Source organism: Scyliorhinus canicula, chromosome 19 (genome assembly GCF_902713615.1).
Source record: "Scyliorhinus canicula chromosome 19, sScyCan1.1, whole genome shotgun sequence".
Classification (NCBI taxonomy): domain Eukaryota; kingdom Metazoa; phylum Chordata; class Chondrichthyes; order Carcharhiniformes; family Scyliorhinidae; genus Scyliorhinus; species Scyliorhinus canicula.
The window spans coordinates 65,361,058-65,387,748 of NC_052164.1; the positions used below are offsets into that span (position 1 = coordinate 65,361,058).

Here is a 26,691-nt window from a genome sequence, read left to right on the forward strand (position 1 = left end):
TTTACGTCCACTTGAATTCCGCTTTGGAAAACTTCAGACAGACATTCAGAGCCATTTATTTTTTTTAAACTGAGAATCCCCAAATACATTGAGAGGTAGAAATTGGAGTAGATTCCATTCAAAATGTTAAATCAACAGTAAGGTTGAACAGTACACTCAGCACAGACAATACTTGCCCATTTAGTATAATTCTGTATGAATAACTTGCGCTTTTAAAGATATGGAAAGAATTCCTCTATCCAGTGATACCAGAGGACCACATTTAGTTTTTAATCAAAAAATTGCATCTGCCCCATGCCGAGTTACATTGAGGACACAGCCACAGTGAGCATCACCATCTCTGGCTCCCTCAACAGTAGAAAACAGCATCACCATTTCACCCATGGGTTAAGATTGAACTCTTTAAAGCAGATCCCCTCCATCATTAGCCAGACTATCTCTAAACAATGACAACATGGCACCAATAGATATGAAGTACAGTTTCCCAGCACCAAGGTAAATTCTTTCAATCTAAATCTCTGGTACAAATGGTTATGAGACAGCTTAAGCCCTGGCCCTGTGGAAACCGGGGAGGATTTCCAAATGGCCACCATGCATGGAGCCTTAGCCAACTGAAAGGGTGAGACGGTGGGAGTTAATGGCGTTGATAAATTGCTGCTCCGATTCTCTCATTGGAGAAGACTAAACAAATTTAATGAGGGAGATGGAACAAAATTGTTTAACATGGGGAGATCCACGCCCAGTTCGTGTGGTAAAATAAAACATGGTGGAGCTCTGAAAGGTTCTTGAGAAGTCCATGCATTCCTTTTCCCAGTTACGGTTCACACATGGCTGCCAGGCCAAGTGTTCGAAACAATGATTTTTTTTTTGCGTGACAGAGAAAACACATCTTCTGAATCGACACTTCAAATGTTGCCCACAGGTAGTCTGCTCAACGCCTAAAATAGTGTCCGGGTGTTTGGCAGCCACATTAGTGGGAAGTAGAATCTCCTGCACTAGTTATGATGATCCCAGCAATGTCAGAGAGTTGCCTGTGCCGAGGGCAATGATTATTTCATCTGTCATCCAGCACGAACCAAGACAGAATGCGTCTGCGCAAACTGTCCCCAGTCAATAACCGGGGGGAAGGCTGCAATCAGTCATATAAAAAGAATATAAATAAAACTTGCCACTCATTGAAATAAAAATTACATCAAAACAGTGAGGTATTTAATTGCTCCAACATCCACCAGCTTTTTCAGAAACAGCTGCTCGTGTGTGACGTTGTGCTCAGAGTTCTGCAAAAAATAAAGAGAAGTTATTATAAGTCGGTTAGAATTGTATTCGCTGGAGTTCAGAAGAATGAGGGGGCATCCCATAGAAACCTATAAAATTCTAACAGGACTAGAAAGGGTCAATGCAGGAAAGATTTCCCGATGGTGGAGGAGTCCAGAATCAGGGGTCACAGTCTGAGGATACAGGGTAGACTATTTAGGTCTGAGAAGGTGTGGGGGGGGGGGGGGGGGGGGGGGGGGGTGATTCTGGACTCCTCCACCATCGGGAAATCTTTCCTGCATTGACCCTTTCTAGTCCTGTTAGAATTTTATAGGTTCTTCCCTGGTCTGGCTTACATGCAACTTTTTTTTCACAGAATTTACAGTGGAGAAGGAGACCATTCGGCCCATCAAGTCTACATCGGCTCTTGGAAAGAGCACCCTACCCAAGGTCAGCACCTCCACCCTATCACCATAACTCAGTAACCCCACCCAACACTAAGGGCAATTTTGGACACTAAGGGCGATTTAGCATGGCCAATCCACCTAACCTGCACATCTTTGGACTGTGAGAGGAAACCAGAGCACCCGGAGGAAACCCACGCAGACACGGGGAGGATGTGCAGACTCCGCACAGACAGTAACCCAAGCCGGAATCGAACCTGGGACCCTGGAGCTGTGGAGCAATTGTGCTATCCACAATGCTACCGTGCTGCCCCCCACAATGCTACCGTGCTGCTCCTTCCTCAAGGATAATTAGGGATGGGAATAAATGTTGGACGAGCCTGCGATGCCCACGTCCCATGAACGAATAAGAGAAAAAAAGTCCAGGTGGTGCAAGTACACCCACAGTGCTGTTAGGGAGAGTGTTCCAGGATTTTGACCCAGCGACAGTGAAAAAAAGGCACTATATTTCCAAGTCAGGATGGTGAGTAACTTGGTGTTGAACGATGTGGCAATGGTGTTCCCATGTATCTGCCACCCTTGTCCTTCTAGATGGTGGTGGCCTGGGGTTGTGTAGGTGCTGCCTAAAGAACCTTGATGAGATCCTGCAGAGCATCTTGTCGATGGTACACACTGTTGCTACAGGTAGGAGAGGGACTGAATGTTTGCAGAAGTAGTGCTAATCAAGCGGGTGGTGTCAATCTTCTTGAGTGCTATTGGAGCTTTACTCATCCAGACAAGTGGGATGTATTCCATCACACTCCTGACTTGTACCATGTAGGTGGTGGACATGATTTGGGAGTTAGGTACTGAGTTACTCACAACAGGATTTCTAGCCTCTGACCCGCTCTTGTAGCCACAGTATTTATATGGCTAGTCCAGTTCAATTTCTAGTCAACTTCAATCCCAGGATGTTGATCATGGGGGCTCCAGCGATAGTAATGCCATTGAATGTCAAGGGGGATGATTAAATTCTCTCTTGTCCAATATGGTCATTGTCTTGCACTTGTGTGGGCAAATTTTACTTGGCACTTGTCAGTCCAAGCCTGGATATTATCCAGATCTTGCTGCATTTGGATATGTTCTACTTCAGTGTGAGGAGTCGTGAATGGTACCGAAAATTGTGCAGTCATCAGTGAACATCTCCACTTCTGACCTCATGACGGAAGGCAGGTCATTGAGGAAGCAGCAGAAGGTGGTTGGGCCTTAGAACATAGAACATAGAAAAATACAGCACAGAACAGGCCCTTCGGCCCACAATGTTGTGCCGAACCTTTGTCCTAGATTAATCATAGATTATCAAAGACTTTACAGTGCAGAAGGAGGCCATTCGGCCCATCGAGTCTGCACCGGCTCTTGGAAAGAGCACCCTACCCAAGGTCAACATCTCCACCCTATCCCCATAACCCAGTAACCCCACCCAACACTAAGGGCAATTTTGGACACTAAGGGCAATTTATCATGGCCAATCCACCCAACCTGCACATCTTTGGACTGTGGGAGGAAACCGGAGCACCCGGAAGAAACCCACGCACACACGGGGAGGATGTGCAGACTCCGCACAAACAGGGACCCAAGCCGGAATCGAACCTGGGACCCTGGAGCTGTGAAGCAATTGTGCTATCCACAATGCTACCGTGCTGCCCTTAAGAACAAATTAATCTACACTCCATTATTCTACCGTAATCCATGTACCTATCCAATAGCAGCTTGAAGGTCCCTAATGTTTCCGACTCAACTACTTCCACAGGCAGTGCATTCCATGCCCCCACTACTCTCTGGGTAAAGAACCTACCACTGACATCCATTCACCTTAAATTTATGTCCCCTTGTAATGGTTTGTTCCACCCGGGGGAAAAGTCCCTGACTGTCTACTCTATCTATTCCCTTGATCATCTTATAAACCTCTATCAAGTCGCCCCTCATCCTTCTCCGTTCTAATGAGAAAAGGCCTAGCACCCTCAACCTTTCCTCGTAAGACCTACTCTCCATTCCAGGCAAAATCCTGGTAAATCTCCTTTGCACCTTTTCCAAAGCTTCCACATCCTTCTTAAAATGAGGCAACCAGAACTGCACACAGTACTCCAAATGTGGTCTTACCAAGGTTTTGTACAGCTGCATCATCACCTCACGGCTCTTGAATTCAATCCCTCTGCTAATGAACGCTAGCACACCATAGGCCTTCTTCACAGCTCTATCCACTTGAGTGGCAACTTTCAAAGATCTATGAACATAGACCCCAAGATCTCTCTGCTCCTCCACATTGCCAAGAACCATACATTCCGCATTCATATTTGTCCTTCCAAAATGGACAACCTCGCACTTTTAAGGGTTAAACTCCATCTGCCACTTCTCAGCCCAGCTCAGCATCCTATCTATGTCTCTTTGCAGCCGACAACAGCCCTCCTCACTATCCACAACACCACAAATCTTCGTATCGTCTGCAAATTTACTGACCCACCCATCAACTCCCTCATCCAAGTCATTAATGAAAATCACAAACAGCAGAGGACCCAGAACTGATCCCTGCGGTACGCCACTGGTAACTGGGCTCCAGGCTGAATATTTGCCATCCACAACCACTCTCTGACTTCTATTGGTTAGCCAGTTTGTTACCCAACTGGTCAAATTTCCCACTATCCCATGCCTCCTTACTTTCTGCATAAGCCTACCATGGGGAACCTTATCAAATGCCTTACTAAAATCCATGTACACTACATCCACTGCTTTACCTTCATCCACATGCTTGGTCACCTCCTCAAAGAATTCAATAAGACTTGAAAGGCAAGACCTACCCCTCACAAATCCGTGCTGACTATCCCTAATCAAGCAGTGTCTTTTCAGATGCTCAGAAATCCTATCCCTAAGTACCCTTTCCATTCTTTGCCTACCACCGAAGTAAGACTAACTGGCCTGTAATTCCCAGGGTTATCCCTATTCCCTTTTTTGAACAGGGGCACGACATTCACCACTCTCCAAACCCTTGGTACCACACCTGTTGACAGTGAGGACGAAAAGATCATTGCCAACGGCTCTGCAATTTCATCACTTGCTTCCCATAGAATCCTTAGATATATCCCGTCAGGCCCGGGGGACTTGACTATCCTCAAGTTTTTCAAAATGCCCAACACATCTTCCTTCCTAACAAGTATCTCCTCGAGCTTATCAGTCTGCTTCACACTGTCCTGTCCAACAATATGGCCCCTCTCATTTGTAAATACTGAAGAAAAGTACTCGTTCAAGACCTCTCCTATCTCTTCTGATTCAAGACACAATCTCCCGCTACTGTCCTTGATCGGACCTACCCTCACTCTAGTAATTCTCATATTTCTCACATATGTGTAAAAGGCCTTGGGGTTTTCCTTGATCCTACCCGCCAAAGATTTTTCATGCCCTCTCTTAATCCCTTTCTTCAGTTCCCTCCTGGCTATCTTGTATACCTCCAGCGCCCTGTCTGAACCTTGTTTCCTCAGCCTTACATAAGTCTCCTTCTTGCTCTTAACAAAACATTCAACTTCTCTTGTCAACCATGGTTCCCTCACTCGACCATCTCTTCCCTGCCTGACAGGGACATACATATCAAGGACACATGGGCGCGATTCTCCGCTGCCCACGACGGGTCGGAGAATAGCGGGAGGGCCTTCCCGACATTTTTCCCGCCCTCCCGCTATTCCCCCCCCCCCACGGCCGCCCCACGACACGAATCGCTGCTCGCCGTTTTTTACGGCGAACAGCGATTCTCCCCAGGCCGATGGGCCGAGTTCCCAGGCCTTTACGGCCGCTTTCACGAACACAATCACACCTGCTCTCACCGTTCGTGAAAACAGCCGCAAAGTGCCGTCCCGGACAACAATGGCACCGATTGGCACGGCCGCACCACGGCCGTGCCAAGGGTGGCATGGGCCTGCGATCGGTGGGGACCGATCGCGGGCAGCGGGTCCGATACCCGCTCACTATTTGTTCCTCCGCCGCCCCGCAGGATCAGTCCGCGGGGTGGCTGAGGGGCATGACGGCCCACGCATGCGCGGGTTTGACGCATATGCGTGATGACGTCATCCGCGCATGCGCGGGTTGGAGCCGTCCAACCCGCGCATGCGCGGCTGACGTCATCGTGCATGTCAGCTGCCGTGACGCTTGGCGCGCGGGCTTAGTGACCGTCGCTAAGCCCGCGATGCCGTGCTTCACGGGGCCGCGCTGCTAGCCCCGCCCGGGGGGGAGAATCGGGTCCCGGGAGGGGGTGCGGAGGCTGCCGTGAAACACGGCCAGTTTCAAGGCAGCCTTTACGACTCGCCGCATTTGCGGAGAATCACGCCCTAGTACCTGTTCCTTGAACAAGTCCCACATTTCACTTGTGTCCTTCCCTGACAGCCTATGTTCCCAACTTATGCATTTCAATTCTTGTCTGACAGCATCGTATTTACCCTTCCCCCAATTGTAAACCTTGCCCTGTTGCACGCACCTATCCCATTATTAAAGTGAAAGTCACAAAATTGTGGTCACTATCTCCAAAATGCTCCCCCACTAACAAATCTATCATTTGCCTGGTTCATTACCAAGTACCAAATCCAATATGGCCTCCCCTCTGGTCGGACAATCTACATACTGTGTTAGAAAAGTTGCCTGGACACACTGCACAAACACCACCGCCTCCAAACTATTTGATCTAAAGAGTTTCCACTCAATGTTTAGAAAGTTGAAGTCACCCATGACTACTACCCTGTGACTTCTGCACCTTCTCAAAATCTATTTCCCAATCTGTTCCTCCACATCTCTGCTGCTACTGGGGGGCCTATAGAAAACTCCCAACAAGGTGACTGCTCCTTTCCTATTTCTGACTTCTACCTCAGTCGGCAGATCCTCCTCGAACTGCCTTTCTGCAGCTGTTATACTATCTCTAATTAACAATGCCAACCCCTACCTCTTTTACCATCCTCCCTAATCTTATTGAAACATCTATAACTAGGAACCTCCAACAACCATTTCTGTCCCTCTTCTATCCAGGTTTCCGTGGTGGACACCACATCGTAGTCCCAAGTACCGATCCATGCCTTAAGTTCACCCACCTTATTCCTGATGCTTCTTGCGTTGAAGTATACACACTTCAACCCATCTCCGTGCCTGCAAGTACTCTCCTTTGTCAGTGTTACCTTCCCCACTGCCTCACTACACACCTTGAATCGGGGAAACTTCAGCAGCAATTTTGCAGTAAAAAAGCAGCTTCCAGTTTTTCTCTAACTGTTTCAAAACAGTAAGAGTTAAAACAGGGAATTGTCAAGGCTTGACAAGCATAATAAGCCTCCCTTTTGTTACATCTCAACCTATTTGCATGACCAGGGATGTGGTAGGCCTGACGTCAAGATAAAGATAGATGCAAGTTCAGCGAATGAGTTAGACAGTTAGGCATGTGTATGCAGTTTCAGCTGTTCCAAGTCTCCCTTAACTATTTCCTAATTTAGGTGGCCTTGTGGCGCAGATTTAGTGCCCCTACTGCTGGAGCAGAAGCTTTGGCTTTGAGTCCAACACCAGGACTTGTTAACCATGGCCTTCAATGTGGATCAACGGGTTGATAATCAGCTCGGAAATCCTTCCACCGCTTCCCCCACTATTCACCAAAGGATAGAAATAGTTTATGAGTGTGAAGATACGCTACCAACAACATTTCCTGTTCGACTGATTGTCGAGAGATTGGCTGGGCTCCCTTACTGCCATTTTAACAATCTGACTGGGCAAAACCAAGCATATACCAACATTAACACGAAGGAAAGCTTGCGTCAATATAGTCTGTGGAATTTTCCGTCGGTGGGATCCCAGGTCTGCCGGCAAAGCACCCACGGCCTGGGGTGGCCACAATGGAAAACCTCATTGGTCGGCTGCGGGAAAGGAGAATCCTGCTGCTGGCGGAGGTGCGCCGCACCATAAAACACGGCTGGCATTCCAAAGAATTCCAGCCAGTGTCTTTCAAAAGGCTTCCTCAACGGTGAAGTACTTTTGAAATGTGATCACTGTTGTACTAAATGAAAAGGGCTGCCTGTTCACTTATGGTCAAGGTTCCACAAACAGCAATGTATTAATGATGGTGTAATCTGTTCTTAGTTGATGGCTGAAGGATAAATATGGACCAGACCACCAGAGAGAACTCCCCTGCTCCTCTCCGAATTAATGCCACGGGTCTGCTACATCCATTGAAGACGTCAGGAGGCAGCTTGGTTTAACATCGGATAGCTGGTACCTCTGACAGTGTGGCACTCCCTCAATACTGTACTGTAGATTTCCTGCTCAAGATCTGGAGCGAAGCTTGACGTCACTGACTCATCGGATGTGTCACATGCCCACTTATGCGGCGGCACAGTGGTTAGCACTGCTACCTCACAATGCCAGGGGCCTGGGTTCGATTCCAGCCTTGAGGTGCCTGTCTGTGTGGAGTTTGATGTGGAGATGCCAGCATTGGACTGGGGTGAGCACACTAAAAAGTCTAACAACACCAGGTTAAAGTCCAACAGGTTTGTTTTGAATCACTAGCTTTCGGAGCATTGCTCCGAAGGATTCGCCCGAGGAAGGAGCAGTGCTCCAAAACCTAGTGATTCGAAACAAACCTGTTGAACTTTAGTCTAGTGTTGTAAGACTTCTTACTGTGTGGACTTTGCATGATTCCCAGTTCCTCCAGTTTCCTCCAGAGAAACTTCAGTCCAAAGACGTGCAGGTTAGGTGGATTGGGCATGATAAATTACCCCTTAGTGTCCAAAGATTAGACGGGGTTATGGGGGTAGGGCGGAGGCATTGGGCCTGGATAAGGTGCTCTTTCGGAGGGACATAGAAACATAGAACAGTACAGCACAGAACAGGCCCTTTGGCCCTCGATGTTGTGCCGAGCAATGATCACCCTACTCAAGCCAACGTATCCACCCTATACCAGAACCCCCCCCCCCAATTAACCTTATTATTTTAGGACACTAAGGGCAATTTAGCATGGCCAATCCACCTAACCCGCACATCTTTGGACTGTGGGAGGAAACCGGAGCACCCGGAGGAAACCCACGCACACACGGGGAGGACGTGCAGACTCCGCACAGACAGTGACCCAGCTGGGAATTGAACCTGGGACCCTGGAGCTGTGAAGCATTTATGCCAACCACCATGCTGCCGTGCAGACTCGATGGGCTGAATGCTTTCCTCCTGCACTGTAGGAATTCCATGTCAGCGAGATATGGGTGCACGGAAACCATAAGGCAGTATTTAAATCGAATACTTACAGACATTTCTTTCATGGTAGTTTTGCCGTAGTAATGAATGGGAGTAGCTTGTTGACTCAGTGGGTAACCAAAGCCAGCAACGTGGACCTCATCGCAGTAGTTCAGGGCCACGGTGATGGCTAGAAATCCAGTGGTGGGGTGCACTGGTTTCTGTGAATGGAAAAAAAAAGGACATTGAAGTGAAAGGTCGCAGCCCTGGGCGACAGCTATGCTGGCACTGTATCACCTGTGTTTTTTAACATCTCACTAATAATAAAAGTAAAATACAGCAGATGCTGGCGATGTGAAATAAAAACAGAAAATGCTGCGGAAAAAAATCAGCAGCTCTGACAGCGTCTGTGGAAAGAGAAACAGAGTGAGCGTTTCAAGTACAATTTTCCCTCCATTATCTCATTCAGCCCCAAATACGACAGGCTCAGGAACTGCATACTTTGTAATTTAAAAAATAAATAAATTTAGAGTACCCAATTATTTTTTTTGTTTCCAATTAAGGGGCAATTTAGCATGGCCAATCCACCTCCCCTGCACATCTTTGGGTTGTGGGGGTGACACCCATGCAGACATGGGGAGAATGTGCAAACTCCACATGGACAGTGACCCAGAGCCGGGATTCAAACCCGGGTCCTCAGCGCCGCAATCCCAGTGCTAGCCAGTGCATCACATGCAGCCCTCCATATACTTTGTAATATGTACGTCCAATGCAACGATAGTGATCAATGGATCAGAGGTTTTTTTTTCCTTCTTTTAAATAAATTTAGAGTACCCAATAAATTTTTTCCAATTAAGGGACAATTAGCGTGGCCAATTCACCTAGCCTGCACATCTTTTGGGTTGTGGGGGCAAGACCCATGCAAACACAGGGAGAATGTGCAAACTCCACACAGGCAGTGACCCAGAGTCGGGATCAAACCTGGGACCTCAGCGCCATGAGGCAGCAGCACTAACCACTGCGCCACCGTGCTGCCCTCAATGGATCAGAGGTAATAAAAGTACAATATTTTGCTGAATTAACTGGAAGACTAAAGTTACACAATGGGCAATCCTTAACCTGCTGAATAAACAGAGTATGGGTCTTTAAAATCATGAAGAGATTTTTTAGGGTAGATAGAGAGATTTCTCTTTTGTGGATTCGCAGACACATTTGAGGACTTTTGAAGATTTGGGGACGAGTCCAAAATAAGGGTGATTAATCAACCCTATAGGAGAAATTGCCATATCCAGGCAGTGGCGAGAATGCGGAACTTGCTACCACAAGGAGTTGCTGGGGCAAATAGCATACATGCATTTAAGGGAAAGCTAGATATGTACATGAGGGGGAAAGGAACAGAAGGACATGTTTCTAGGATTGGAGGAGGCTGGCGTACAGCACAAACATCATACCAGTTTGGGGAAAGCGGGCTATTTCTGTGCAGTTTCTAAGTGATTCTACATAAATTGTAATTCAATACACTTCAAGTGACCCTAACCTTGCTGAATAAACTGCAACTCCACTCTGATTACAAGATAAGTGCCGGCACTGCTGCCATATCATTTGCCTTGCAAAATGATCACAGGCTCCACAGTCACACCACCAGAAATATGTTAAATTAATAGGATGGGACACTTTTCCCACAGTGACTCAATATAGGTGCACAACAGCGTGAAAAAGTGTCAGCTTAGGAAAGGAGGCTTGAGAAGACTGGTTTTGTAGTTAATATCTGGGAATTATCCATTTTGTGGGGGGGGGGGGGGGGGGGGAAGAAAGAGAGAGAGAGAGAGAGAGAGAGAGAGAAATGAACATAGAGGAACACAGCTTATTTGCCCCAGAAAAGTCACTTTCATAGTAGAAAATAAACGATTGGTTAATAGTTGTTGGAGGTATTGAGGCAGGCAAATGAAAATCATCTACTTTGCTCAGCGAAAGTCAGCAATTAATAATAACTAAAATAAAATAAATAACTTTTATTGCCAGAAGTAGACTTGTGAAATTAAGTTACTGTGAAAAGCCCTTAGTCACCACATTCCGGCGCCTGAGAATTTCCCAACAGCAGAGGAAAGCTCCCTATATTCTTCCCCACAGCATATCCCTATCCCAAAAATAGAGCAGCCCCCCACTGTCCACAAAAGGCTACTTAATAAGATAAGAGCCTGTGGTGTTCAGGGGAATATATCAGCATGGATACAGGATTGACTAACTAATAGAAGACAAAGAGTTGGGCATAAGTGGTGCATTTTCAGGTTGACAACCCTGTAACTAGTGGATTGCTACAGGGATCCATGCTGGGGCCACAATTATTCACAATATATATTAATAACTTGGGCGAGGGAAGTGACTGTACTATTGCTAAGTTTGCAAATGACACAAAACAAGTGGGGAGGCAAATGATGAGGATGACACAAGGTTAGGTGAGTGGGCAAAAACCTGTCAAATGCAATATAATATAGGAAAATATAAAGTTATGCACTTTGTTAAGAAGAATAAAGGAGCTGAATAGTATTTAAATGGAAAAAACTAGAGAAAGCTGCAGCACAGAGGGATTTTGGGAGCCCATGTACATAAATCACAATAAAGCTAGCATGCAAATGCAGCACGTAATTGGGAAGGTAAGTGGAATGTTGGCATTTATTTCAAAGGGAATGTAGTGTAAAAATAGGGAAGTCTTGCTAAAACTATACAAAGCGCCAGTTAGACCACACCTGGAATACTGTGAATAATTCTGTCTCCCCTTACCTAAGGAAAGATATACTGGAACTGGAGGCTGTTCAGAGAAGGGTCACTAGGTTGATCCCAGGTATGGATGGAGTTTCTTACGAGGAGAGGTTGAGTAGGTTGGGCCTGTGGTCATTGGAGTTTAGAAGAATGAGAGGCAACCTTATTGAGACATATAGGATTCTCACAGGGCTTGACTGGGTAGAATGATAAGTTGTTTCCTCTTGTGGGAGTGTCTAGGACCACAGGACACAGGATTTAAGACAAGATCAGAAGGAATTTCTTCTCTCAGTGGGTAATGAATCTCGGTAATTCCTTTACCGCAGAGGGCTGTAGGGGTTGGGTCATTCAGTGTGTTCAAGGCTGAGATAAGGGAATCAAGGGTTATGGGATAAGGCAGGAAAGTGGATTTGAGAATTGTACCAGATAAGCCATAAAATCTCATTGAATGGCAAAGCAGACCTGATGGGCCAAATGGTCTACTTCTGCTCCTATGTCACATGGTTTTATGGTCCATCTGTAGCCACCTAAGATGGACACTGGGCTACAAAATGGAGAACTGCTAAGGCTGCAGGGAGAAAACAGCCTTAGCAAGGACAAGCAGTTTGCAGAAGGCTAATTAGCATTCTGCACGTACAGAAACCAGTTTATGGCCAGGTGCAGAATCTCAGCTAAAGGTGTAAATGGCAACAACGATGTGCATAGTAATGAGGTGATCCAGATCTAGGCCCACACAATAGAAACATTTAGGTTTGAATGGATACTTTGAGTAGACGCCCAGACGAAACGGCATCATAAGTATCCATCACAAAGCACCATAGAGACCGCCCCACCCATCGAGAAGCGACCCTCAGATTGGGGGGTTTGGAAAATATCGATCGGGAGAAGACCCAATCGATATACAGCAGGTAGAGACCGCCCCGAAGAGGCACGGACTTTGGGGGGGGACCTATAAAAGTAGACCCCGCACATTGTCCTGTCTGTTGTTTGGCTCCGGCTTCCTGTTGTTGCTCCGGCTTGCTGCTACATCGCATCCTGACTCCAGTTCCATCACCAGCCGTTGAGCCACCAGCCATCGAACTGTAAGTTTCACCACGACGCTCGCTACGTGAACCAGACTTGCTAGACCCTGACGACCTCTAACTTTCTGAGAGTTGCAGACCAAAAACGGGACGAAGGCCTCACTCCCTGACCTTGCCTGTTCCTGTTTAGATAAGTATTTTAGTCGTTTAGTTTAGAAGTAACTTAGTCTTTAGCGTATGCGTGTGTATTTATTATATTTGTTATAATAAATATCAATCGTTTGAACTTACTAATCGGTGTACAGATTTATTACTTTGAACCTGACCTTGATATACTTGTGAGGTGTCTAAATACGGCACCTGGCGACTCCGAGCAGAATTACATACACAGAGCTGTAGTAGTGTTAAGCACACGGCCTTTAAACGGAGGCGTGTTAATACACTCCACTAAAACGCGTAATACACTCAAGTAAAACGTGCAACACATCACTATTTTGATATTCTCACTTCCCATAACATATGAGCGGCACTGTAGCACAGTGCTAAGCACTGTTGCTTCACAGGGCCAGGGACCCGGGTTACATCCTGGTTTGGGTCGCTATCTGTGTGGAGTCTGCACGTTCTCCCCGTGTCTGCGTGGGTTTCCTCCGGGTGCTCCGGTTTCCTCCCATAAGTCCCGAAAGACATGCTTGTTAGGTGAATTGTACATCCTGAATTCTCCCTCAGTGTACCCGAACATCAGGAATTTTTATAATAACGTCATTGCTGTGTTAATGTAAGCCTACCTGTGACTATACTGTCCATCCATATAGTCAATAACAAGTTAAAGTTATGCAAGCGTGGTCAACATAGAAAAACGTCTCAAGTTGCATCACAGAAAATCACGTAAAGAGATATAAGGGCTGGTGACTGGAATTTTGACCAAAGTGATGGTCTCGAAAGAGCATCTTAAAAGGAGAGATACAGAAGCAAAGAGGCTTATGGGATTCTATAACCCGACAGCGAAGCAGATTTTCATCCCACCATCTCAGAATAGATTAAACCCCCAGTTGACTAAGTGAAAGGTCAAAGTGCCAGGTGGCAGGTAAAAACCAACAATAACTGACTGGACCCATCAGGAATACTTCGTTCATAATTTATATGGGTTGTAATATAATGTGGTTTTAGGAATTAACGTTTTAACTGTAGACTACTGGAAAGGAACTGGTAAACATCCGATAAGAATGCAAATCTAAGAAGCCTGAGCTGATTACAGTTCAAGGACGGGCTATGAATATGAACGGCTGGGTCTCATTGATACAAACAGATCAGAAGAGTACGGGTCATAAAAAGCAGATGAAGCAATTTAAACCAGGCGTGACTTAGCTGTGGGCCTTTTGGTGAAGGCATGGGCCGGGATTCTCCCCTACCCGGCGGGGTGGGGGTGGGGGGGGCGGGGGTGTGTGTGTGTGTGTGTCCCGGCGGGACGGAATGGCATGAACCACTCCGGTGTCAGGCCTCCCCCGGGGGTCGGAGAATTCCGCCCATGATGTTTGCAACCCTTGCAGTAAGGACGATCCAGGGGCTTGTGTTTGTTTTCGGAGTTCGAGTTAAATTAGTTAGAAAGCATTTGGTAAACCCTCAAGGTTTATAGAAACCATTTCTTTCATTGGATCAAAGAAGGAATTTTAAACAAGGGGGTAGCACTGTTGCTTCACTGTTGCGCCAGGTTCCCAGATTCGATTCCCACTTGGGTCACTGTCTGTGCGGAGTCTGTACTTTCTCCCAGTGTCTGCGTGGGTTTCCTCCGGGTGCTCCGGTTTTCTCCCATAAGTCCCGAAAGACATGCTTGTTAGGTGAATTGTACATCATGAATTCTCCCTCAGTGTACCCGAACATCAGGAATTTTTATAATAACGTCATTGCTGTGTTAATGTAAGCCTACCTGTGACTATACTGTCCATCCATATAGTCAACAACAAGTTAAAGTTATGCAAGCGTGGTCAACATAGAAAAACATCTCAAGTTGCATCACAGAAAATCACGTAAAGAAATATAAGGGCTGGTGACTGGAATTTTGACCAAAGTGATGGTCTCGAAAGAGCATCTTAAAAGGAGAGATACAGAAGCAAAGAGGCTTATGGGATTCTATAAACCGACAGCGAAGCAGATTTTCATCCCACCATCTCAGAATAGATTAAACCCCCAGTTGACTAAGTGAAAGGTCAAAGTGCCAGGTGGCAGGTAAAAACCAACAATAACTGCCTGGTCCCATCAGGAACACTTCGTTCATAATTTATATGGGTTATAATATAACGTGGTTTTAGGAATTAACGTTTTAACTGTAGACTACTGGAAAGGAACTGGTAAACATCCAATAAGAATGCAAATCTAAGAAGCCTGAGCTGATTACAGTTCAAGGACAGGCTATGAATATGAAAGGCTGGGTCTCATTGATACAAACAGATCAGAAGAGTACGGGTCATAAAAAGCAGATGAAGCAATTTAAACCAGGCGTGACTTAGCTGCGGGCCTCTTGGTGAAGACATGGGCCGGGATTCTCCCCTACCCGGCGGGGTGGGGGTGGGGGTGGGGGGGGCGGGGGTGTCTGTGTGTGTGTGTCCCGGCGGGACGGAGTGGCATGAACCACTCCGGCGTCAGGCCTCCCCCGGGGGTCGGAGAATTCCGCCCATGATGTTTGCAACCCTTGCAGTAAGGACGATCCAGGGGCTTGTGTTTGTTTTCGGAGTTCGAGTTAAATTAGTTAGAAAGCATTTGGTAAACCCTCAAGGTTTATAGAAACCATTTCTTTCATTGGATCAAAGAAGGAATTTTAAACAAGGGGGTAGCACTGTTGCTTCACTGTTGCGCCAGGTTCCCAGATTCGATTCCCACTTGGGTCACTGTCTGTGCGGAGTCTGTACTTTCTCCCAGTGTCTGCGTGGTTTCCTCCGGGTGCTCCGGTTTCCTCCCATAAGTCCCGAAAGACATGCTTGTTAGGTGAATTGTACATCATGAATTCTCCCTCAGTGTACCCGAACATCAGGAATTTTTATAATAACGTCATTGCTGTGTTAATGTAAGCCTACCTGTGACTATACTGTCCATCCATATAGTCAACAACAAGTTAAAGTTATGCAAGCGTGGTCAACATAGAAAATCATCTCAAGTTGCATCACAGAAAATCACGTAAAGAGATATAAGGTCTGGTGACTGGACTTTTGACCAAAGTGATGGTCTCGAAAGAGCATCTTAAAAGGAGAGATACAGAAGCAAAGAGGCTTATGGGATTCTATAAACCGACAGCGAAGCAGATTTTCATCCCACCATCTCAGAATAGATTAAACCCCCAGTTGACTAAGTGAAAGGTCAAAGTGCCAGGTGGCAGGTAAAAACCAACAATAACTGACTGGACCCATCAGGAACACTTCGTTCATAATTTATATGGGTTATAATATAATGTGGTTTTAGGAATTCTACCTCCGTGTCCCCGAACAGGCGCCTGAATGTGGCGACTAGGAGCTTTTCACAGTAACTGCATTCCAGTGTTAATGTAAGCTTACTTGTGACAATAAAGATTATTAAATTATTACATTTTTCACCAAAAATGGCTAAGTGTCAGGACCTGATGAAAATCTGCATGTTTCTCTCCAGAAACACAGCCGGGTTTTCAGACCAGATTTTCTGGCACTCACTGCGCAAGGAAATCTGGGGGCATGGTTTGCACCATCACTTTGGAATAGCGGGGACCGATAGAGCCGGCAAGTCCAGCTCCACAGAGATTGGGGTGCCATCTTTAAAGGGCACCCGACCTGTATTTAAAACGAACTCCCTCAACACCCCACAGAAAGGGAGGACCACCACCACAAGCTTTGAGGTGGCCCCCCTACCAGTGAAGTATCAGACGCCACTCTACTCTTCCCACACACCCCCAAAGGAAGTATCAAGGAGCATTATACCACTCTCTCGCTCTGCCTCCTCTGCCAATTTCATCAGGGCTCTCCCCTTTCCTCCCCAGCACAATGGTTTCCCCCATGCCAGATGTCACTTCAGTGCTCCGGCAATGCCCCCGCGCAGTGCCCACTTCAGTGGCACCCTGGCACAGACAACCTGGCATTGCCCCTGGTATTATGACAATGCCAAGTTGGCAGTGCCAGGGTACCAGAGGACAGTGCCCAGGCATTGCCTGGCCATGTCGCTCACCACCCAGGGGTTCTACTCACCTCCACACCCCCAGCCTGGTCATCACGACTGGTTCTATTTTTTGAAAACTAGTCGTGAATCGCACCAGCGAGAAGTTAAATCGAGTGGGTGAGAGGATAAGGCATCGGCGGTTACAGCATCAAGCCTGGTAAGTATATGTTAATGTATTATGAAGTATGTAAAAGGCGCAAACCTGATCACGTCACTGGAAGGAGGGGGCGGGTAAGATCTCAAACTGAGATCTCGGTGCACAAATCCTGTGATGGTCCACACGTGAGATTTAGCGACTATTACAGGATTTGCGCCCACAGCGAACAGGCCTACTAAATCCCACCGAAGAGACACTTAAAATAAAGATCTGTTTGCAGACATCCCCAGTGTATGCCAAGTTATCATGGAGATGGGTAGAGCTCAGGGAGATTTTCTGGTTTCAATTCATATGGGTGATTGTTGAGTCAGTTTATTTTTGCAGCAACTTGGATTTGGTGTGGTACAGTTGACTAAAGAAAGGTAGCCGAAAGCATAGTTAGTTAGACCTGCAGTTCAAGCAGAGAAGGTACTAATTTCACCATTCATTGTGTGAAACACAGGTAAGGCTCAGTCTCAATTTAGATTTTGAGAACGAACAGCTAGAGGAAAAATCTACAGTGTTCCTCAGAGAGTCTTGAGGTAAAAGAAAGCAACCAGCAAATTAGCTTGGAAGTATTGAGAAACTAATAACATCATGGTCAATCTTTGGTGAACAAAACATTTGCCTCAGAATAGCTGGAACAAAGAAGGCTTAATTTCTAGATTGATGACGTCTTATGAGGGAAATGTTTGGGAGGAAGTAAAGAGTAAAACTGAGAGCATAACAAATTTAGTTTTAAATTATAATTTAAGTTAACATTAATTGTTTTTAATTCTTTTAAATGCAACAAAGTTTGTGTTTTGTGGAATCGTGTGGCTTGGTTCTGTTGATAATATTACTGGGTATTTGGATTTTTCCTTTAATGTTACTGGTCCTGAACAGGATAGTAACAGACCATATGGACTGTTGCTGTGCAAATTCTTTATATTAATCAAGGTCCCAGAAGCTAAAAGGCATCAAATCATCAAATTTACAGTGCAGAAGGAGGCCATTCGGCCCATTGAGTCCGCACAGGCCTCTGGAAAGAGCACCCCACTCAAATCCACGCCTCCACCCCCATCCTCGTAACCCCACCTAACCCTTTTTGGACACTAAGGGCAATTTAGCATGGCCAATCCACCTAACCTGCACATCTTTGGACTATGGGAGGAAACCAGAGCACCTGGAGGAAACCCACGCAGAGGAAGAACGTGCAGACTCCGCACAGTCAGTGACCCAAGCGGGACCCTGGAGCTCTGAAGCAACAGTGCTAACCACTATGCTACCATGTCGCCGTGGCAACAAGAGTCTCACCGGTTCCACAAACAGTGCTTCAGACTCGTAAATCATAAATCCACCACCTTCATCAATCACTCCCACCACCATCGATACACAGTGGCCGCAGTGTGCACCATCTCGGAGAGGCTCCTTCGACAGTACCTTTCAAACCTTTGACCTCTATCACTGAGAAGGACAAGGGCAGCAGATGGATGGGAACCACCACCACCACCTGGAAGTTCCCCTCCAATCCACACATCTTCACCGTCACTGAGTCAAGGTCCTGGAATATCCACCCTAACAGCACTGTGGGTGTACTGACACTCCACGGCCTGCAGTGCTGCAGGAAGGAAGCTCACCACCACTTCCTCAAGGGCAATTAGGGGTGGGCAATAAATGCTGGCCTTGACAGCAACACCCACATCTTGTAATCATTTTACTTAAATGTCCTTACCTTCTTTGACTTGGGAGGCACCTTTAGTGGGATCTTCAATAATTTAGTTGCAGCTTGGTGGATATAATAAGGGTTGAGGATCCGGATATTAGAAGGATTTGCTTCCCAGATCAAGGGCGGAGGTTTCCAGAATCCTTTCCTAAACTAGAACGGAAAGAAATAGTGCAGGTTTAGGGCAAAGAGCAGAAGGAGCAATAATCATTAATACTTAACTGCTGATGAGTTAATGAAGTGGAATCTGATCAGTTAGAATGTCGCAAGGTCATTCCATAAGGAGCCCAAATGCACAAGTGTCCAGGAGCACCCTGAGCTGTGTACTGAAACATAGGAACAGGAGGAGGCTATCCAGCCCCTCGAGGCTCCTCCACCATTTAGTTAGATCAGCGCCAGGGTCCCAGGTTCGATTCCCCGCTGGGTCACTGTCTGTGCGGAGTCTGCACGTTCTCCCCGTGTCTGCGTGTGTTTCCTCCGGGTGCTCCGGTTTCCTCCCACAGTCCAAAGACGTGCAGGCTAGGTGGATTGGCCATGATAAATTGCACTTCGTGTCCAAAATAAAAAAGGCTAGGAGGGGTTATTGGGTTACGGGGATAGGATGGAAGTGAGGGCTTAAGTGGTACAGACTCAATGGACCGAATGGTCTCCTTCTGCACCGTACGTTCTATGCTCTATGTTCACGGTTGATCTATGCCCAACCTCCATTTGCCTGCTCAAGTTACAAATCGCTCAGAAACTAAAACTATGAGGTGCAGTTATATTTGTTGAGTGAGAACTAAGCTGCCAATCTACCTCGTGTGTTCATGATCCAATTTTGACCGCTGACTTTTTACATTGACTAATATTTTGTGGATAGTCTTGCTTCTTCAGCAACCACCTACACTGATTCCCTCCAATGATATTATTCTTCCTCAAAAGGAAGAATGGCTGCACATCGCTCCCCGCCTTCTCCACCCACTTTTCATTTGTTTGTGGGAAGCAGCCAGCAGAAAATGAAAACATGCGCAGCTCACAGTAGGTGCGAGGTTCCCCTCAGCCTTCCACCAAGTTACAGCAGAGCAGAGACATGAGAAAGAGAACAACTGGAATGTCCCTCCGCCAGGGCCTTCTCTAATGATGCTCAGTTGGACCACAGTGCCCTGGGCAACCTTGACTTCGCACCTGAGGAGAGTGTAAAAAAGATGGGGGGTGGGGGTTGCAAGGCCCTCCGAGGAACAACCAGTTTTACAGAATTCTTTTTTTAAATATATTTTTATTCTCCTCCTTTTTCACATTTCTCCCAAATTTACACCCAACAATAAACAATAATCAGTAACGAATGTAATGTCAGCCCCATATCAATAACGATTCCATCCTCCCACCAAACCCCAGACATTAGCCCGCATGTTAATATAAACAAATGACAAAAAGGAATCAGGAATCACCCAAAGTCACCACTGACACATTCAGTCCCCCTCCCCCCAATCCTCCCTGTCTCCATTAATGTTCAATGTAATCCAATTCTCGAAAGTGCATAATGAATAACGGCCATGAATTGTTGAACCCCTGCATCCTTCCCCTCAGTTCAAATTTGAGCTTCTCGAGCGTCAAGAATTCCAGCAGGTCCCCCGCCACACCAGGGCTCAGGGTGGAGAGGTTGATCTCCACCCAAACACGGTCCGCTTTCGGGTGATGAACAAGGCGAAGGCGACAACATTTGCCTGCGCAGCCGTTTCCAACCCCGGCTGGTCCGACACCCCAAATATGGCCTCCCGAGGGCCCGGGTCCAATTTCACGTGCACCACTTTAGAGATTACCCTAAATACCTCCTTCCAGTAATCCTCCAGCTTTGGACAGGATAAAATATATGAACGTGGTTTGCAGGGCCTCCCCCACAACGTTCGCACACATCTTCTACCCCCTCAAAGAGCCGGCTCATCCTCGCCCTTGTAAGGTGTGCTCTATACACCACTTTCAGCTGTATCAGCCCCAACCTTGCACATGAGGGGGAGGCGTTCACCTCTGGAGTACCTCACACCAGAACCCCTCCTCCATACCCTCTCCCAACTCTTCCTCCCATTTTGCCTTGATTCCCTTCCAGCAGCGCTTTCTCCTCTTCCAAAATAGCCCCGTAAACCGCTTCTAAACCCCCTTTTCCAGTCCACCTGTTGTCACCACCTCGTCCAGCAATGTGGAAGCCGGCTCTACTGGTAAGCTCTGTATCTCCTTCATGGAAAAGTCTCGAACCTGCATGTATCTAAATATTTCCCCCTGCTCCAGCCCATACTTCGCTCCCAGCTCCTTCAATCCTGCAAACTGACCCCCAAGAAACAAATCTTTTAGTGTCCTAATTCTTTTCTCCTCCAATCAAGTTGTACAGAACACTAATGTGAAAGTATTAAAGTATTAACTCTATGGCTGTAGGTCAGTAAATGAGAGAGTACAGATTTCAAATGACTAGCAAATGAGCCAAAGCAACATGAAGAAAATATTTTACATAATAAGTTATCGGGAGTTGCAATTAGCTACCTGATAGGTGTAGACACAGCTTCAAAAGGGCAGTGAATAAATATTTGATAGGGAAGATATTGCATGAACAGGTGCAGGGCAGTGAAACAGAGTTCAAGAACTAGGACAAACTCAATTTTAACTCAAGCAAATCAACATCTCGCGGTGGCAGCTATGAAGGAGTAAGTCGCACATTTGGCGGCTCCAGTTCTGGTCGGACATTTGAACCTTTGCCCCGGACTTTTTTCCAGTTTTAAATTGTGAATTCGAAGGCTGAGGCCATTGGGCACCGTTTCCACGTATCAGTGGATGGAGAAAAGAACCAGAAGTGCAGGAAAAGGCAGAAACAGAAAGATAGGCAAGAGCTGTGCTGAAGCTGCAGTGGGAGACAGCATGGCCGAGGACCAGACCCCTGGGGTGGCGGTGCAGTGACCAACGGAGCTGTTGATGCAGGTCATCCAGGACGGTTTTGCCAAGCAGAAACGGGACTGCCTGGACCCGATTAAAGAGTCGATTGATCGGCTGGAGCACAGATTGGACGCCCAGGATCGTGTGATCCAGAAAGTTGAGAAGGCGCCGGCTGAGCAGGAGGAACATCAAACAGCGGTGGAGCTGGAGGGGGGGATACTGCAGGACCAACAGAAAAGGCTTCTGGAGAAGGTGGAGGATCTTGAGAATAGGTCCTGCCGGCAGAAAGTAAGAATTGTTGGGCTCCCGGAGGGGGCTGAGGGAGCGGACGCTGGGGCGCTTGCGAGGAAGCCGCAAGCGGGGGACCCTCCGAGGGCAATGGTGGTGAGATTCCACAGGTTCCTGGACAAGGAATGTATTCTTCAGTGGGCCAAGCGAACGCGGAGCTGTAAATGGGACGACAGTATCCTGCGGGTTTACCAGGACCTGAGTGTGGAGGTGGCTAGGCTTCAACCAAGTTAAGTCAAGTTTCTTCAAGAAACAGATGAAGTTTGGACTGCTGTAACTGGCTCGTCTCTGGGTTACATATCAGGACCAGCATCGTTATTTTAGTCTGCACCGGGGGACGAGACAGGGATACCCCCTCTCCCCACTGCTGTTTGCGCTGGCTATAGAGCCGCTGGCAATTGCTCTGAGGGCCTCAAGGGGCTGGTCCGGGGGAGGGGGGTTGGAGCACAGAGTCTTGCTGTATGCGGACGACCTGCTTCTGTATGTTTCAGATCCAATTGAGGGGATGGAAGAAATCATGGGAATTTTAGGGGAATTAGGCCGGTTTTCGGTGGTTAAGCTTAATATGGGGAAGAGCGAGATGTTTGCGGTCCAGGCGAGGGGTCAGGAGAGGCGACTGGGGGAACTGCCATTCAGCTTGGTCGGGGACAGTTTCAGGTACCTAGGTATCCAAGTGGCGCGGGTCTGGGGCCAGCTACATAAATTGAACTTGGCCCAGTTGGTGGATCAGGTGAAAGATGATTTCCGGAGATGGGCTGCGCTCCTGTTGTCTCTGGCGGACAGAGTTCAAACGGTAAAAATGACGGTCCTCATGAGATTCCTGTTCGTATTTCAATGTCTCCCCATCTTCATTCCGCGGTCCTTTTTTAAGCGGGTCAATAAAGTTATGGCGGGCTTTGTATGGGGTGGCATGTCCCCGCGAGTGAGGAGGGTAATGCTGGATCGGAGCCGGGAAGAGGAGGGCTGGCACTGCCGGACTTTAGCAATTATTACTGGGCGGCTAATATAGCCACGATTAGGAAGTGGCGGTGGGGGTGGTCGGCTTGGGTGTGTATGGAGGCGGCTTCTTGCAAGGGCACAAGTTTGTGGGAGCTGGTAACTGCACCTCTGCCGTTCCCGCCAGTGCGGTACTCCACCAGCGCTGTGGTGGTGGCGGCTTTGAGAGTCTGGGGGCAATGGAGGAGATATGTGGGAGCAGTGGGAGCGTCGGTCTGGTCCCCAATCTGCGATAATCACCGGTTTGCCCCGGGGAGGAAGGATGTGGGATTCAGAATATGGCGGAGAGCGGGGAGTTGAGAGGATGGGGGACTTGTTTGTAGAGGGGAGCTTTCCGAGTATGAGGGCGCTGGAGGAGACATTTACATTGGTGGGGGGAAACGAATTTCGGAATCTGCAGGTGCGGGACTTTCTGCGTAGACAGGTACCAACCTTCCCACTCCTGCCGCGAAGGGGGATTCAGGATAGGGTAGTTTCCGGAGGATGGATAGGTGAGGGGAGCGTTTCTCACATTTATAAGGAGCTTTTGAGATCAGAGGAGATGCAGACCAAGGATCTGAAGCGAAAGTGGGAGGAGGAGCTGGGGGGGGGGGGGGTGAGATAGAGGGCCTTTGGATGGGCACTCCGAGTAGAGTCAATGCGACCGCAACTTGTGCCAGGCTCAGCCTGATTCAATTCAAGGTCGTTCACCGGGCCCACGTGACAGTGGCCTGGATGAGCAGATTCTTTGGGGTGGAAGATAGGTGCGCAAAATGTGCGGGAGGACCTGCGAACCATGTCCACATGTTCTGGGCATGTCCAAAGCTGAGAGGATTTTGGAAGGGGTTTGCTGACGTCATGTCCAAGGTATTAAATACAAGGATGGCACTGAGTCCAGAGGTGGCGATTTTCGGGGTGTCGGAAGAACCGGGAATCCAGGAGGAGAAAGAGGCAGACGTTCTGGCCTTTGCTTCCCTGGTAGCCCAGACATTCCTGGCACATGCTCTGGGGTTCTGAACAATACAGATTATCAGAATGACTGACCGACTCCACTTGGATTTTAGCCCAGGTTAACTGGTCAAAGTGGATGGGAAATTGCCAAAAAGCTCTGGCACCATCTACTGGCCACCCAGTGCTTCTTTTGGCATCTTGTGGCGCCGTGTGTTTTTAACTCATGTGTCGCTGGGCCAACATTTATTGCCCATCTCGAATTGTCCTTCAACTGAATGGTTTGCTGGGCCATTTCAGAGGGGATTTAATGAGTCGACCACATTGCTCTGGGTCTGGAGTCACACGTAAGCCAAACCAGGAAAGGACGACAGATTCCTTTCGCTAAAGGACATTAGGGAACCTGGTGGGTTTTTAATGACAATCAACCTTTAATTCCAAATTTTTATTGAATTCAAATTTCACCATCTGCCGTGGTGGGATTTGAACCAGTTCCCCAGAACGTTGAGTCTATGGATTACTCGCCCAGTGACAATACCACTACGGCATCACCTCCCCAAAAATTGAGTCTGCAATGCTACAAGACCGAGGCCCATTGACAGCAAAGGGATTGCAAATGATCTTAGCACGAGGCATGCTTGCTTTTTGACAGACTAGCCTCATTGGTGAGTACAGGAATCGAACCATGAATCTTGCCATTAGTAGCACTACACTCTATTCATAGAAGCTAACCAGCCAGCTGTTGATCTGGTGACCACAGATGGTGCTGCTGAGAACTGCATTGCAGCGTGGACAATAACAATCAACTAGCATCACATTGGCTGACAGTGAAACAGCAGGCAGTGAATGCACCATCCAAACCCACACACAGAGTGGGTCATCATTAATCTCACTGATGACCTTGGTCCAAAGTGTCAGTGAACTTTTTCTCAACCTTTTGAGAATCATGGTTTCCAATCTTGGGAGCTAAAAAGCCTAAGAAGAATTGCAGGGCAGCCATGATGTGTGGCAGTCAAGCAAGGAAGCCACATAAGTGAGGCAAATTAAATGGAATTTCATGCAGTGTCTGGAAACATTCCATCAGGAAATAATTTTGAATCTAGCCACAAACCATGCCAATGACACAAACCTTAGTGCAAAAACCCTCTGCCACTATTTTACGTCTTTCCACCACATACTACCACAACCGGTCCACAGCAGATACCATCTCCCTAGCTTTACACTCAACCCTGGAGCATCTCGACAAGAAGGCCTCCAACGTCAGACTCCTATTTATTGACTACAGTTCCGCCTTCAACACCATAATGCCAGCCAAGCCCATATCAAAGCTCCAAAACCTAGGACTTGGTTCCTCACTTTGCAACTGAATCCTCGACTTCCTGACCATAGACCACAATCAGTAAGGATAAACAACAACACCTTCTCCACGATAGTCGTCAATACCGGGGCCCCGTAAGGCTGCATACTTATACACACATAACTGTGTGGCAGAATTTGATCCAACTCCATCTGCAGGTTTGTTGATGCCACGACCGTAGTGGGTCGGATCTCAAACAACGATCAGTCAGAATACAGGAGGGAGATAGAGCACCCAGTGGAGTGCGTAAAGGCAAAAATCTCTCTCTCAATGTCAGCAAAACTAAAGAACTGGTCACTGACTTCAGGAAGCAAAGTACTGTACACACCCCTGTCAGCATCAATGGTGCCGAGATGGAAATGGTTGAAGGCTTCAAATTCCTAGGGGTGCACATCACCAACAATCTGTCCTGGTCCACCGACATTAACACTACAACCAAGAAAGCACAACAGCGCCTATACTTTCTTGGGAAATTAGGCATGTCCACGTTGACTCTTGCCAACTTTTACAGGTGCACCGTAGAAAGTATCCTATCTTACTGAATCACAGCCTGGTATGGAAACTGCTCAGCCCAAGACAGTAAGAAACCAGAGAGTCGTGAACACAGCCCAGTCCATCACACAAACCTGCCTCCCATCCATGGACTCTCCCGCCGCCTTGAGAAAGTGGGCACCAAAATCAAAGACCCCTCCCACCTCGCTTACTCACTCTTCCAACTTCTTCCATCGGGTAGGAGATACAAAAGTCAGAGAACACAGACTATCAGATTCAAAAACAGCTTCTCCCCGCTGTTACTAAACACCTTATATAGACTGATCTGATCTCTTCACACATCATCTCTGCTGAGCAGCACCACACTCCTGTATGCTTCACCCGATGCCTGAATCTATATATTTACATTGTGTATTTATGTTTGCCCAGTGCTTTTTACACGTATGGAATGATCTGTCTGGACTGGACCTCGGTACTGGTGACAATAAACAAATCCATCCATCCATCCAAATCGAGGTATTGGATGATTCCCAGTGAAGGACTGTCAGAAGTTTGAACTTCCAGGTCAATTTCCATGCAATCCTTACATGATCCAGGAGTGTAGCACATCTTTGGCGTACCTCCTCCTCCACCCTGATAAGACACCCTGGAGATCGGAAATTACCCCCACCCCTAGTACGATGCCCTGGAGGCCGGAAATTATGAATAATTGTACATTAAGCTCAGTGGAAATTCTACATTGGCAGTTAACTAGCAGTACGAGTGGACACAGCCGTCAATAACAATAATCCACACTCAACTCTTTTCTCATTATACAGGATCTCCCTCAGCCACTGGACATCCACCTGCTTAAAAGGTAGAAATACGAGCAGCGTGCCAGGGTTGTTTTCGATATTTGGTTCCTTGGTCGCTGATTCAGGATAAAAGAAACGCAGAGTGGTCTTGCTGCCGACATCCTTCTCATAACCTCGGACAGGAGCGTCATTTATTCTGTGGCAATGAACAGAGGACAATTGATTATTCCACATCCAATCCTCTGCACAAACCGCTGCCTTGTTATC

The 26,691-nt window shown here is 47.3% G+C and overlaps 1 protein-coding gene across 8 annotated transcripts in view; it reads right to left on the reverse strand.

The window, feature by feature from the left end:
- Positions 1-248: 248 nt before the first annotated feature.
- Positions 249-26,691, reverse strand: part of LOC119953908 (CMP-N-acetylneuraminate-beta-galactosamide-alpha-2,3-sialyltransferase 4-like) — a 232,030-nt gene continuing 205,587 nt past the window's right edge. For 7 of the 8 annotated variants that reach the window (XM_038778575.1, XM_038778570.1, XM_038778569.1 and 4 more), the window contains 4 exons: positions 26,431-26,620; positions 18,682-18,825; positions 8,948-9,097; positions 249-1,277 (listed from right to left, as the gene is read on the reverse strand). In XM_038778575.1, coding sequence (XP_038634503.1) covers positions 1,188-1,277; positions 8,948-9,097; positions 18,682-18,825; positions 26,431-26,620 — 574 coding nt within the window. In that variant the 3' untranslated portion in view covers positions 249-1,187. The remainder of the gene's footprint in view (positions 1,278-8,947; positions 9,098-18,681; positions 18,826-26,430; positions 26,621-26,691) is intronic. The other variant, XM_038778576.1, reaches the window with a different exon arrangement.